Below are 15,443 nucleotides of genomic sequence, written 5' to 3' on the forward strand. Positions count from 1 at the left end.
TCTGGCATCCAGGAGAGAGCAACCTGGAGCTCCACGCCTGGGTTAGGCGCTTTGCGAGTGCCCACCGCCACAGCCGTCCGGCCGCGGGCTGACTGCATGCGTGGGGCCGGGAGCCCGGCGGACCGGCCCGGTCACTCCCCGCCCCCCGGAGGCGGTGCCGGCGGCGGGGGCGGAGCGCAGGGCGCACCTGAGCGACACCGCCCGCCCACTCCGCCCCAGCCGCGGCGACGCGGGTGCTTCTCCGCTCCCGGGACGCCGGGTCCGGCCGTGCCCCTGAGTTGCGGCGGTGTCCGCAGCTGGAGCGCCGCCTCCCTGGTGGTGGAGACAGCACCGGGTTCCGAACAGGAGGAGGAGGAGGAAGGAGAGCCGGCGGGCGGGCTCCGCGGCGCGGCCTCCGCGCTCTCCCCGTCCCGATCGCGGCCCCGCCTGCGCCCGCTCCCCGCCGAGTGAGCGCTGCGCTCCCGCGGCGCGATGTCGGCGCGGCGGCGGCGGAGGGCGGCTACAGAGCCGGAGGAGGAAGAGGAGGAGGAGGCGGAGGAGGCGAGTAGCGACAAGGTAGGACGCGCAGGGGCGGCGGCGGCGGCTTTTGGGGCAGGGGGACAGCGCTGCCTCCCCCCACGGGCCCGGACCACGCCGCCCATGGGGGTCCGCGCTGCGCTCCTGGCCCCGGCATCAGGGTCCCTCCCGGACTGTAACGCAACCGCGCTCTCGGGTGGCGGGAGTAGAGAGAGGGACAGGTACCAAGTTAGGGGTTGTGTGCCCGCGCGTGTTTTACCCCGTTGCCATTCCCCCGTGGCGAGACCGAAATGGGAGCGGCCAGGCTCTCTCCGGGCCCGCAGCGAAAGCTCAGCGCCGTAGCTGCGTGTCACCTCTTGACTGGGGAGCTGATGGCGTGGTGTAACCTCAGCCGCTGCTGAGCACCACCCGGCCACTCCCTCACACCCCTCATTCCCCCCCGCCCGGTGGGATGGGGAGGAGAGTCGGGAAAAAAGGTAATACCAGCTGATTGAGATAAGAACAGTTTAATAATTGAAATGAAATAGTAACATTAATGAAAAAGGAGATGACAAAAAGGCATATAAAACCCAAGGAAGTGCAAGTGGTGCAGAATACAATTGCTTCACCACCTGCCCAACAACGAGCAGCAATCAGCCTTTCTCAGCCAATACCCCCCAGGAGAGCCTTTGGCCAGGTCAGATCGACTGTTCTGGCCCTTCCTGGCTTCTTGTGCACCTCCCTCACTGGCGGAGCACAGGAAGCAGAAAAGTCCTTGACTTGGGCTAGGTAGTGCTCAGCGAAGCCAACACATCAGTGTGTTATCAACATTATTCTCCTGCGAAATCCAAAACATAGCACTGTAGCAGCTATTAGGAAGAAAATTAACTCTATCCCGGAGAAAACTGGGACACTGGCCCAGGCAAAGAGCACGCTTCAGTGTGCTTGGGCCAGTCTAGTAGCCCTGGAACTAACTCAGAACAGTGATCTGCTCCATTTAAAGGCTGTGTCAGCATTTCCTCAGCAACTCTTTCTGCTTTATGGCCTGTTAAGTGATAGGCATTCACCTCTGGCCTGGAAAAGACTTACAGTATGACATTTCTGCTAAGGCAGGAGGTTTTTGAAATACTTAGTCTATGCATCAGGTTCATTACAGTGGCAAAACAGCCACAGTGCTGTTCTTTTGTTTGCTGTGGAGTTAAGGCTTATCTCTACAAAAGCTAAGCACATCACCACATTACAGTTGCTAATTGTCTGAATAAAATGAAAGAGAAGGTCTCATTTAGGTAACAGGAATTAAAGTTTAAAAAAAGGCTTTCTAATGGCTAAATTGAGGTAGCAGTATGTGTGTTTTTACTTGAATCAGTAACTGCTTAAACTTGCATGGATGTCGATGTTGCAGAGTGTGTAGCCTGCCTTAGGCATTGTGGCAAGGAACTGGAAAGTAAAACTCAAGACTTTTTATTCCATGCTTTGGTTGCTTTAATTCAAAGCCGATGAATTTTGCAAATTTGTAGTGCTGTCCTACATTGAGAGCTGTGATCACATAAGGTAGTGTTTAGACTATAGCTGTGCATATTATTTCTCTGTAGATGAGAATTAACTTTTAAACATGATTTCTCATCACAGTGTGCTCCAAAAGCTGATTTTCTGTGGAGATACTCTGGTTTGCTTTATTTTGCAGCCTAAGTTTATTTCTGAGGTGTGCAGCGAGCTGCCTTGAAAGAATTCTTGCCATTCAAAGCCTCTGCTACTCAGACCTCCAAAGGGTGCCTCTAATCTTGGTTTACCTGTGTGATTTTCAGAGAGGAAAATGCGGTTCTTACTTACAGGCCTACTGTGGTTTTACTCCAGCAACTTGACAGCTTAGTGCTTCATCCCATTTTGGATGATGTTGAGCAGACATCATCTGCTCTGAGGCTGGTGCTGTGTATGCAGCCAGGATGCTGGTTATAGGACATGGATTTCAATGTGAATACATTTATGTTCACTTGAACAACAGATATGAAAAGCCTTTTCCACTGCACAAGAGACTTTCTCATGGGTTATTTGTGGGACCCTCTGTGTTCCCACTGTAGTTGTTTAACCTATCTGCAATGTGCCCAGCACTGGTGACCCTTGTCGTGGCTAACAAGTGACAGTAAGGATTGATTTTACTTATGAAGCTGGCTTTAGTGCCATTGGTAACTGCAGAGATAAACCAGTATTTTGTACTGATTTTGTACTGTACAGTGGGTCACAGTTTGGGACTCTGTTTTTAATATGAGCACACACATAATGTCTGCTGTAGGTGATTTGATGAGTAGCATCTGGTCATCAGGATTCACAGGTGTCACATTATACAGCTTCCTAGATGATTATCACTGTGCTCTATCTCTTACCTGTACTTTACAGCAAGTGGATACTTTTATTGTCCTCTGGCTATTTTGAGATGACCTTTTTGGTTTGGTGGTCCTGTATTTGGACTCAAAACTGGTTCTTTGGCTGATAGCTACTCAGGATAGCCATGATGCAGTGGGTTTGCACTGCTTTCTAGAATGCAGCTCAGAAACATCATCCCCTTCATCATGAAAGAGAAAACTTGTTTCTTTGGATTGTATGTGCTTCATTCTGCTTCTGCTCTTGTTGGCCCAAACCAAGCCTTCCATATATATAAAGGCAACATGCACCTTCTTTTGTCCAAGTAGAAAAGACCTCTGTGTTTATTGAAGAACTCCAGAAACACTAAATGCATTTGAAAGTTTTTCTGTATTCTACTTTGAGCCCTGTTTTCAGCGTGCTGTCTGGTACTTTTCATGTTACAATTACCATGTCCATAGGTGCTCATTTCCCACTGAATTTAAGTGAAGCTGTTGGGGATTTTCTTCCTCATTTGCATGCCTTTTTGTCCCTAATTTGAAACAACTGGTAGCTATTTCTGTATTGATGTAGTTTCAAAGGAAAGTTAAATTCCTTGGCTTTGTATGAAGGAATATGATATACCCTTTGTGAAAGCTTCTCGAAGTTCCCAAGCTCTGCAAGTCTTAGCACCTCCAGTTGCGCACTAGCTTGTTGAGCTGGTGACATTTTGCAAAATTGCTGTGAACATGCCTTTGCCATGTAGGGCCCTGCAATTTCACGAGTTGGTTGTTTTCTTTGTATTGTCCTGTGGCATACAGGAGTGATTTTTTGGTTGTCACTTTCTTACTTCCTGCTCCTTGCCCTGGCTGCTCTTTTCCTAAGAAGGTCTGGTCAAAGTACCTTCATAAATACTCTGTGAGCATTGGGAGAAAGAGGAATGACTTGACATTCAGATGCTGATCTTCATGTGTTCATGATTCTTTTAAAATTTCAATTGTTTGCTTTCTTTCCTAAAAAGCAAGGGACAGTGCTTTCAAATGCTTCCAAAAAATTAGCATATCCTGGAAGAAATCATACAGTTATTCTTCTTTGTACTGTACAGAGTTGTCACAGTAGGACAGGGAGGGGGAATTGTGATCATATTGCATTGCTGGCTGTTAATCATTTATAACTACAAGAAGCTTGGAATCACTGAATGTTGTTTCTCTTGTGGTATTGAAAGAGCTGTTTCTGTTCCATGGGACAGCTCTTCCAGGGAATCAATTGCCAGATAAGTTGCTCAGACCTGTGAAGTTCAGTTTGGCGCTTAGATCTTTGATGTCCAAAACCTCAGAAACCTGCTGGGAGATAAATGAAATTCCTAATTGCAGTATAGCCTATCTGTCTGCCATGAATCACTTAGTTACTTCATTGGGATTATTTCTCTTGGAGTACCCCAAAAATGGATCACTTTAATTTTCATAGAGAAGTCTAACCACTATGCTTTCTGCTACAAGCATGGTAATAATTATCAGGGCAGACTATTTCCAAGCATCTGTTTTCTTGGAAATGGTGGTGATTTAGTACTAATGCAGAGAGTGAAGGGTCGGTAGTTTCCAGTCATTGATTCAGTGTGTGCAGGTTTCTCGCCTGTGTTTCTGCATATGACAGGTTTAATAGTTTGGAAAAAAAGGCTTCATTATTCAGGATCTTCTGATACTTTGATATCTTGGCTTCAGAAGAAGGTTTCAAGGTACAGCTAATTAAATACTCTACAATGTGTTCTAACTAACCTTTTGACTTTACTATGGAACTTGAGAGAGACTGCAGAAAGATCAAAGATAGAGAAGAAAACATACTTCGAGTAACACCTAGACTTACAAAATGATAATAACTAAATTATTTTGCTCATTAACTTTTTCTCATAAATTGTTGGACAGTGGCTTTATTTTTTCAGTTGCTCTTCATGAGGATGTTACATTCTCAAAGAAGAACATATTTGCTGTCTACTTAGGAGCTCCTTATGGTGTCCTGGGAAAATGTCATACAAGAGGAACATTGCAAGTGCCTTTGTAACCAGAATAATTCTGGTGCGTGGTTTGCTTGGCATGTATTAATTGTAGTGGAGGGCATGTGGTACAAAACAGCAGTTCAGATGTGTGGCCTTTTAGATGATGAAAGATGGAGAGGTCCATTTTTCTCTCCATGACACATGGCTGTATTTCATAAGCTGTTGCAAAATAGTGGGCAAACAGAAATCCACATGGAAACCTAGTTTATGGCAAGATGTCACATGTTCTGAATTCCTGGTATAGAGGCTCAAGCTCTTGACTGGCTGAGTTTCCCCCTTTGTATGGCCAAGTATTTGTGGTCTTGTAGAGAAGATTTAGCACAAGGATGAAAGTCTTGTCTTTTAAGAATGCTAAACTTGAACTATCTACCCCTTACAGACTCTTTCTGTGTGAATCAAGCACGTGGGAGTGGCACACTCTCTGTATATAAATTAACAGTCCTGTCACCAGCAGTTTGAAAACTCTAGGAAAAAATCCAAACACTTTGGATAAAACACTTAATTTGTAGTGGGGTTGAAAGGTTTCCTAGGCACTTAGGACAGTACAACCTGTGCTGTCCTAAGTGCTCAATTAACCTTTGTAAACCTCCTAAATACCTGCTCACAGTGTGAAACCCATGGCATTTCCCACGGACCTTCACAGGTCCTTGATGTTACTGTGTACTAAGCTTGGCCACATCTCAAATCTGAAGAGCTGGAGAAGGAAAGGCTACTTAGGTTTGTGCTGAACTCCAGAACTGTTTCTACAAGGTCAAGCTGCAGTAGCAAGGCTCTTGATTGATGTTTTTTTTTTTTATTTGAGTGCTTTTACAGTGATTAACTTAGTGTTTCCTTCCATAATGGTTGTTGTTATTTGTGGCTATAAACTGGAATGTTTGTAATCAATCACACAAAATAATTTAGAAAATTATTAGCAAGGAAGTCTTGTCCCCCAGTGATGGGGCTCTAAGCACTTAATGATGCAGAAGACAATTAACTAGCTTTTAGTGAACTATGTCCTCTTTGGCTCCTGAGTTTGCAAATTAAATGCCTCATTCAGGAAATTGTTGTGGCTGTGATAGCAGTAACTGGAAAATAAAGAATTCATGGTAATTTTTGAGGTATGTTGCACAGGGAAGTTGAAGATAGTTGAGGTGTTGATTCCCCCCGGTTATTTTAGTAATATAAGGCAAAAAAATGCACCAGGTTCTAGGCAACTTGCAGCTGGCACCAGCCAAACTCCCATGAGCTGCTGAAAATCACATCAGATAAACCCAGGCCCCTTCTTCCAGCTGGTTATATACTCTGAAGAAAGCTGTGCATTTGTGTATTCAGATGTTAGAAGTAGCAAATTTAAAGTATTGCTGATAATGAGGTGCTTATAAGTGATAATTGTGTGTTAAAGATCAGAGGGACAAAACTAAGTATGATTTTTTAAAATTGTTTAAACATAATTGTTTTCTGCAACACCAAAGAGGAATAAAAAAGTTTGGGGATATTCTTAGTTCTGAGTGCTTAGAAGAGAGAACATCTCTGCCATCTGCAAGCAGGGATTAATATTAAAGACGCTAAGTCATGGTCTTAGGGCTAGGATTACTGCCTGTCATCTGTGCAGTGAGTAGTGTCTTCTAGGACTGTACAGACAGCTTGCTGCACTCCAGAACAGGTCACAGGAGTTGAAACATGGCTTTTGGAGAGAGCTGTGATCCCCTCAATTGCATCTATAGGTGACTTCCTAGGCTGTAGTACAACACTGTGAGAAATATCTCTGAATAGCAGGGTTGTGAGTGTGGTGATTTTTTAAATTTATTTATGTGCTTTTTCAGGTGTTCTACAGACTTTCTGAAGTCTGGACCAGAGCTTATTTGCTCTTGTTACTCATATCAATTATAGGCAGAGTCTGCCTAATTATTCAGCTGAGGAGTTTCACGGTCTGGGGAAACATTTATGACCTTTTTGAAAGAAGTAAATGGTGTAAAATTGATGATTTCAACTTGGGCATGTATGTGGTACATCAAGTGAATGAGAAAAACCCAGGCCTAACTTAAAAAAAGAGAGGATGTACCTACCCACTTGCCTTGTGCATGGGTGTAGTGCCAGCACACTGTCTCAGGTTCTGAAATTTTAAAAGCACTGTCTTAATGGAAAGGATGGTGTTTTTCCTCTGATCAGTGTCCCTGGAGAGCCTGGGGAGGGTCTGAGGTTGGAGACTGCCTGCAGCACCCTGGTCAGCTCCTGACCCCTGGCCCCTCCACGGCCTCCTCTGCCCAACCCCGAGATGTGGGCTGGGCCCTTGCCTTTGGGCAACCAGCTTTATAAAACTTTATTTTCTGCCTCGTGTCGTTTGCAGAGGCCAGGCACTGGGACAGAGGTTACACCGAAGTGCAGCTGCAGGGAAAAGGCCATGGATTATCAACAGAGTAACCAAGCTGGGCTTGGGTGGGATGACTGAGGGTCTAAGTGCCTAAATTCTGTGGTGTCTTGTAGTGGGGGCAGAAGAGAGGATATGCCTCTGCTGGCTTAGAAAAAGTGACAAAAATACTCAGAACAAGGGAAGAAAGTAATATTGTTATGGAAGAGTAGGAAAGAAAAGCAGAAATTTCTACTAAATGGGAATGGAGGAGAATGGAAATAAGGAGAAAGAACTGAGATGAGGAAGTTGGAAAGAGAGGGAGATGGATAAATAGCATATAGCAGTGGAGAAGAAAGTTTTAAAGTACAGTTACTTAACAGTCTCCAGAACTGTTAAGAGCTGATGATCTTGAGGCACCAGGGCAGGCTGGAAGCTGTTGGAGATTGTAAGAAGGTGAGGCGAGTCAGGGAGGTCAGGAAGTTCAGGTCTCAAAAGAGCCAGACACTGAGCTAGAGATTGCTCTCTGCATTACAGCTGTGCCAGGGCTGAGTGCAGATTTCCAGCTCCCTGGAGCTGTGGTGTTTGCAACTTTAGAATGACTGAAGTCACCCTTCGTGTTGGCTTTAACTGAGGGAAAAATAGTCCTGATGTTGGGCTCTGAGAGTTGGTGACAATTTGTACCTTGTCAGCAAAATTTGTACGTTGTCACCAAATGCCTGTTTTGCATTTGGGTTAGACACACAGTCTGTCTAAATGACGTCTTCTCTAGCAGTCCTCAGTGAACAGTGGAGAAAGAATTATAGTGTTGCAGTCATACACAAAATTATTTTGAGTTATAACTCTGTCCTTGGGATACTTGGTCACCTCGGTTTGGTTTTGGATTGTTCTTTTCAAGCCTGAGATTTCAAAGTACCATGTATAAAACTGCCAGCAACCTCTTCTCATTGTATAAAGGGACTGTTTTTTCATGCATTACATTTTCTATTGTTTCTTCTTAATGTGACATTTCACCTTCAGCTTATTCCATAGAAGGGTAGTTTGAGATGTAGAGGGAATGTGTTAGAGGCTTGGGGATTTCTGGCAAACTCCAGTCTTCTATGTCAGCTGGGGTATTTCTAGAAATGTATATCCATGAAAAAGTGATGCCTAGAATGGGAAGTTTCTGGAGTACAGCAGGTAATGTTGCAACATCCAAGTATAGGCCTTCCTATAAACATTAATTGGCATACATTTATCTCCTATAGCGTCTACAGTTTCACTAGTACACCATTGTTGTCTTTTAGAAGGTAATGCAGATATCATCAGTTCCTAAAGTAATGTTTGACTCAGAGTACTGTTTTCTGACCAAATATCTGATAATCTTTCATTTTGTTTTGAGATTTCTGGTAGTTTTTATTTTTCTTTTTGTGATAGGAAGTGGATTTGGAAGAAAGACTTCGTGAGTTGGACCTTAGAAGTGATTCGGATATTCCTGATGTTCCTCCACCAACAGACAGCACTCCAGAAATCCTCAAGAGGGCTTTATCAGGCTTATCTGCCAGGTACAGTGAAAGAAGATCTCAAATTTAACAGCTGGTGGCTAAAAGTCATACAGATTATGTTGCAGTTTTAAGTCTTACAAATTGTACTGCAGTTTTGAGTTTTATATGGTAGATGTGAAAATTTCAAGGAGAAATTGTTGCTGGATATTACTGATCTATTTATGCTTTGATAGTCCCTTCAGTGGAATATTTTTTGCATACACCTGTGTTTACCCATTGCATGCTTTTCTAAGTAAACACAGTTTACACAAATGCCTACTGAGTCTGAGCATTGCAATAACACAGCCTAAAGAACTTGAATTACACAATGATTATTTCTGGAGGTTGTAATAACCTGATATCCTACCTCCAAGATTGAGAGGGGGATTGGTTTATGAATGAAAAGATGTGTAAATTCTCAAAATAAGGTTTGTTAGATTTTTGTGATATTTCCACTTCTAAATAATTTGCTGTACAGTTAAATACATCATAGCTGATATGTCCATACTTTTTAAAGCAATGCTTTCTAATTTTCCTGCTGTTTCTTTTAAAACTTAAGTTTCTCCCTCCATCTTCCCAGGATCTTGATGGCCAACAAATGTGAGGGGATGTGTATGTGTACTGATAAACACCTACACGTAGATAGTTGTGTGGACCTGCCTATTCATGAAGGCTGTCGGATAAAGTTCCTTGTATAATTTTTATGCAGTCCCTTTACAACACCTGCTCAGTCAAACGCTTTTGGGGAAAGCAAGTTGCATCATGGTTTTTTCACTGACGCAGTGAAAGAGCATTTAGGTGATAGATACTAAAAAACTACTACTAAAATAAATATAGGTGTCATATATATGTTATGCTCAATATAACAAATCAAGTAAAATACAGTGTATATTTTAGAAGCAACTTAGGTCTTGCAAGAGTTGGAAGAAGGCTCTCTAATGCAGACTCTAATTAAAACCTTCCAAATCCTTGTAAAAAAACTGGTCTCCAGCAGATATCTCCAATAGCACTGTGAAATGAGTTTTTTGCCTTGCTCATTTTCTAATCTGTTGTCCGTTTCTGTTATGTCCATGAGCTACAAGCAGATGTAATGTTTCAGGTTCTTAAAAGCCTGTTTCTTAACTGTGCCAGCTGTGAGCAGAATGTGATAATCTCTATTACCATCACACTGCAAGGAGTGTCTGTTTCAGAGTTCTGTCATTGTGTTAAATGTGGAAGTCTTAGGTCTCCAAATCAGACTTGTTCCAAAGGGCATGGTGATTCCTCAAAGCCTGCAACTAAGAGGCGCAGTTGAAACCTTTCCTGTTTCATGGGCTTGAAATTCTCTATTGGAGTGTTTGCACCAAAGTGTACAAAGGGTGCTTTGACTGGAAAGTTAATTTCAACTCTGGCATTCATAAAGCACCAAGAATTTATCTGCCAGTTCAGTAGCCAGTAATCCCACCAGAGTCGTTGTTCATCATGTGCAGCATGGATGGGTTGCACTGTAACTTTTAGAAATATGGATTCTCCTTGTATTTGACCTTTGAAAGAAATAGTATCTATACCTTTCTAGCAGAGAGTTAGGATACAATAAACTTGCCAGGTAGCTTCCTAAATTCTGGAGTTCTTGTCTTACTGAAGTTGTCTTTCCAATGCTGTGCTTGCCAACACCCTCAAGATAACATGTGGTATTTTAACATTACTCATAAAGGAAGCTGAATTCTTCTGGATGAGGTTTGCGCACTATGGATATGCCACCAGGGCCAAGCTGCTACTGTGTATCCCACATCATAGAGCAGCATAAAACATGTGATAAAGCCTCTTCTGCCTCTATTCTGATACTTAAGGCAAATCCAATTAGTGGCTGTAGCTGTCGTTAACCTGTCAATGAGTCACATTCTAGAAAATCAAGTTATTGAAGTTTACATTGGAACCAGAGTCTGATTTGAAACTAACACTGAACCAGGTGTATCTCCTGATGAAGCAGCGAAGCACAAGACTAATGCAAAGCAAAACATTAGGAAGAATGTCTTCAGGCTATAGCGGGGGCTTTGTGTTTAGCAGTAGCTTGTGATTAGTTGCTTCAGCGGACTTTTAGAGGAAATGGCCTCAAATTGTGCCAAAGGACATTTAGGTTTCATGTTACAAAAATTTAATTTAGGAAAGAGGTTTGGAGTTAAATCTTTGGAGAGGTTTAATTTAGGAAAAAGGTCAAGCATTGGAACAAGCTGCCTGGGGAACTGGTACTGTCACCATCCCTGGAGGTATTAAAAGATGTGTAGATGTGGCAGTCAGGGACACGATTTAGTGGTGGACTTGGCAGGGCTAGGCTAACAGTTGGACTCGATGATCTTAAATGTTTTTCCGGCTCAAATGATTCTATGACTCTGGAGTAACAGAAATTTTTATCCTGTTTTCCTTAGGTAGCCACTAGCTGCTGCCAAGATCTACAAGGTCAAAAGAGTACAGCTAGTTTGAGCCATCAACACCCAACTGTCACATATTCTCCTGTCCTGGTTCCAGTGCTCACAGGAGCACAGGACTGCTTCCAATACATAACCCTCTACCTGGCAAAAGAGCTACTTTGCTGTAGAAAGGAGGTTTTGTTTGGAGATTCTGTTGTGTGTCTGTTATTCCTCAAGGAATCATTTGCTTTTTACCTGGCAGCCTTTCTTTCATGTGCCAGCCTTGGCAGCTGACGTGAAGGTCCTGATGTATTTTCACAGCAGCTTCAATATGGGGCTGTACCAATTCATTGCAAATGACATTTGGCAGGGTTGAGGCAGCACGTGGGAAGAAGAAAGGTGTCGAACTTTAATTTCTTTTATTGTGTATCCTGTTCAGTAGGATAGTTGCTTGATTCTGTGTTTCTTGCTATGCATTGATTAAACTCAAAAAGTTCTGCTTTTCCCACTGTTTCTAATACAGTTTAATCTCTAGTTAGCAGAGGAAGTGGAATTCATTTTCATTTATAACTGCTCTTGCTGCGCTTTTTTTTTTTTTTTTTTAATAGGTGGAAAAATTGGTGGATTCGTGGAATTCTCTCCCTAGCAATGATTTCTGGTTTTTTTCTGATTATATATCTGGGATCATTTATGCTGATGCTTCTGGTAAGTTTATTTAAATGCATTCTTCTGTGCAAGAGTTATTTGATCTCTTAATTCATCATGCCTGAGCTGAAAGAAGGAAACTGCATGGACAATTCAGAGCAATTTTCTTTTATTTCTGTAAATGTAAATACTTCTGAAAAACACTTGAGGGATTCAAAACTGGACCATACAGGAGAAGGACTTCTTATATACTGTAATTTTTATTTTTTTTTAGGAATTAAAGTAGCTTCAAGAAGTTGAATTACTGTTGCCTAGCTTAACTACTGTCATCCATTTCATTGACTGGTTTGTATCACCTACTGTTGCATGTTTGTTTAGAAAAGCAAAAAAATAAAAATCAGACCAAAACAAATTCAAAGGAAAATCCAGACCCACTAACAACAGAAAAAATCTAAAACCAAAAAATTAAGATGGGTGCAATTTTGAGGCTAAGGAAATCAGGCAGCCCTGGCCTCCTGACTTCAACTGGCACTGAAAGGCTTTCCTTAGACATGCTCCTTTAATTCCATATTTATCTATGAGGCTTCATTGTGACCTTGCATTTATCTGTAATTTGGAACTAGATTCCTTTCTGAGGTACAGACAAAGTGCATTTTTAGGTCATGAAGTGAAATAGTGATGAGGATAACAATAAAAAAGGTTATAATATTCTTCATACATGCTACATAGCAGCTCAGCCTTTACTGCTTCTTTGCACTATTTTAATGAATGATATTTTTATGGAATGATGGTTTAAGTATCTTTGTCAGTCTTAGAAAGGATCAGACAGGAATTTAGCTTTTAATATGCTGAAATTGGTTCTTCTAGGTAACTGCTTCAATTTTTGCCTCTAAGTTTGTTCAGGTATCAAAAATTTTACACTTTTTTTTGCCTCCTATGAGGCAATTTTAGGATTTAGGTATTTCTAAAAATTTTAGGATTTAGGTATTCCTAAAACATTTAGGTTGGAAACTACCTTTAAAATAATTGAGTTGAACTGTTAACCCAGAATTGCCCAGTCCACCACTAAACCATGTCCCCAAGGCTCCCATCTACACATCCTTTAAATATCTGCGGGGATGGTGACTCAACCACTGCCCTGGACAGCATCTTGCAATGCTTGACAGCTCTTTTGGTGAAGAAATTTTTGTCAATATCCAATCTAAACCTCCACTTCCATCTAAACTGAGGCCATTTTCTTTCATTTGTTACCTAGGAGAAGAGACCAACCCCTGTCTCCCAGCTCAGGGGACAGGGTAACCAGGTCAGCCACTGGTCTTACCATTAAAGAGGAAAAGAACCTCAGCTTGTTCCTTATTCTTTGTCACCGTGTTTCCTCCCGCATCCAACAAAGGATGGAGCTTCTACTTAGCCCTACTTTTGCTTCTGATGTCTTTATAGAGGTAGTTTTTATTGTCTTTTATGGCAGTAGGCAGATTAAGTTCTCATTGGGCTTTGGCCCTTCTACTTTTCTTCCTGCAAAACCTCACAATATCCCTGTATTCTGAGTCACTTGCCCCTTCTTCCAAAGGTCATAAAATCTACTGTGTTGTGAGACTGGAATGCTGTTTCACCATCATTATGGTCTGCATTACAGTTTCTACACCTGAATTAGTCTGGTTAATATTTCCTGTTTTCAGATGAATGACATAACAAACTACTAATTCATTGTCTCATTCATGGAGGATTTTCTTTTTTGTGTGTGAAGAAGCAACAAAAAAAGCCCTTTTAAATTGCAGGTTGCTGTAAAAAGATTTATTTTTTTTCTGTACAATCAATCCTTTAGTAGTCAGTTACATTTGAGAATTATGATTATGAATGAAAAGGAACTAATTAATTTGCAGGGTGATTTTGTGTATTCATGGTATACTGTGAGATTGCAATCATGGGCAAGAAGTTAAGACATGAACCAAAAAGTAATCATAGTAGAGAATTGTGTAGGCGAGACTGGTGGTAGCACGGTCGGGACGGATGGAGACGAGAGATCTCTGAAGCCAAGTCGTGGAACTTGCGGTTTATTGCAAAGGGCGTGGGTACAGGGCCCTGCTGGGAGCTGCCAGCTGCAGCTCGGAGCAGACCCGAGAGAAGAGAAAGGATGAGAGGGTAATAACGTAAAAAGGCAAGGGCTAAGAGCATAGAAAAGTAAGAGCGCAAGAGCAAAAGCAAGAGAACAAGAGCAAAAGCAAGAGCATAAGGGAGCGAAGTTCCCGTTACAATACAATATATCATCTTCTGTGTTGAATATTCTGATTCTCACTAACCAATCTAGTACAGCATACAAATCCTATAGCATTTACATACAGCCTATAAGAATTACTACATTACCATATTGTGCTACATTTTAAACTCTAAAACCTACTCTTCGGACCCCTTCTGCCAAGCTGGCAGGGTCTGCTCTGACCCTTGGACCTGCCTGCTTGCAGAGGGTCTTGTATCATCCAAAGGGGATTACCTTCAGCCGGCCACACCATTGTTTTCCTGTTGTTCAGTAACTAAGGGATGTCAAAGCTTGCTTTCATTTCAATCTCGCTTATAGTTTCTATATTCTCAAAATCTTTTGCCAGGCAATCATATTTGTAAGGCTTTCTTGTTTCATCTTCCCCAACAAATTGTAATAGAGTTCCTCCTTTGTACCATAAAGCAACAAGTCTGTCTTCTATTATAATTAAGCTGGTAATTAAGTTGATATTTGAGACTGCATAAAAAGGAGAATGGAGGGAAAAACCAGTCTTGTTCATGAATTATTTAATTTCACTGGAATAAAATAGCAGTTGTTATTTAAAGAAGAGTTGTCATGTTAAAACCAAATCTCAATACTGGGACTGAAGATGCCCAGAGACTTGTAGGAAGAGTAATCCAGTGAGATTTGGAGGACAAGACCTGAGACTCTCTAAAGAGCTGGAATGTATGCTCTGCATTTCCTGGCTACTTGGGTAACAGGCTTCCATGGCTTGGATCCTGGTGCCCTGTTCCTCTGTGAGGTGCAATCCTGTAATGTTGCTCTTGCCTATAGCATTTAAGTTTTGTAAGGCTGGCCAAGCAGAAGAAAGAGCACAAGACAGGGGAGCTTCAAAATTAACTCGCTGAGGTGGTGTAAGACTTTGAATCGGTGTTCACGTGTTGAGCAAGATGAGATGCGCTGGTGAGGCGCGCGGGCGGTGAGGGGTGCTGCGAAGCCCTGCGTGCTGACACGCCGGCTGCGTGGGCAGGCTGCTGCTCCAGCCCCTGCACGGCATTGCCCGTGCACTGAGCTTGGCTGTTCCATACATCTGGGTAGGGTGATCCACTCGGAGACTGCGGATTGGACAGACGTGACAGAGTCCTTTGAAGCCCAAAGGCATGACAGGACACACTGCCTTACTGAGGCCAGCAATGCAGAGAAGCAGTGAGGTCAGCAAAACAAACGAAGGCCTGGGAGGGTGTGACATTCGGACCTGGGTTAGATGAGCTTTGCCTCTAATCATAAAGGCTAATTACCTTTAATGAGATGCTTGCAAGTGAAAGACCTTGGTGTCCTGTGTTGCACAGTTAGTTTTTTCCATTGGGCCCAGAAAATATTTCTAGAATTAAATGTAAAGATAAAACTTAGCCAAAAGAAATAGGAGAGTTTTCTTTACAGGAAACACTTCTGACCT

The 15,443-nt window shown here is 42.5% G+C and overlaps 1 protein-coding gene across 1 annotated transcript in view; it reads left to right on the plus strand.

The window, feature by feature from the left end:
* Positions 1 to 205: 205 nt before the first annotated feature.
* The window catches only part of CDS1 (CDP-diacylglycerol synthase 1), a 30,265-nt gene continuing 15,027 nt past the window's right edge, over positions 206 to 15,443 (plus strand). Inside the window, exons 1-3 of the mRNA XM_059843927.1 lie at positions 206 to 555; positions 8,631 to 8,758; positions 11,733 to 11,829. Coding sequence (XP_059699910.1) covers positions 472 to 555; positions 8,631 to 8,758; positions 11,733 to 11,829 — 309 coding nt within the window. The 5' untranslated portion in view covers positions 206 to 471. The remainder of the gene's footprint in view (positions 556 to 8,630; positions 8,759 to 11,732; positions 11,830 to 15,443) is intronic.

This window comes from Haemorhous mexicanus, chromosome 4 (assembly GCF_027477595.1).
Source record: "Haemorhous mexicanus isolate bHaeMex1 chromosome 4, bHaeMex1.pri, whole genome shotgun sequence".
In the NCBI taxonomy this organism is placed as follows: domain Eukaryota; kingdom Metazoa; phylum Chordata; class Aves; order Passeriformes; family Fringillidae; genus Haemorhous; species Haemorhous mexicanus.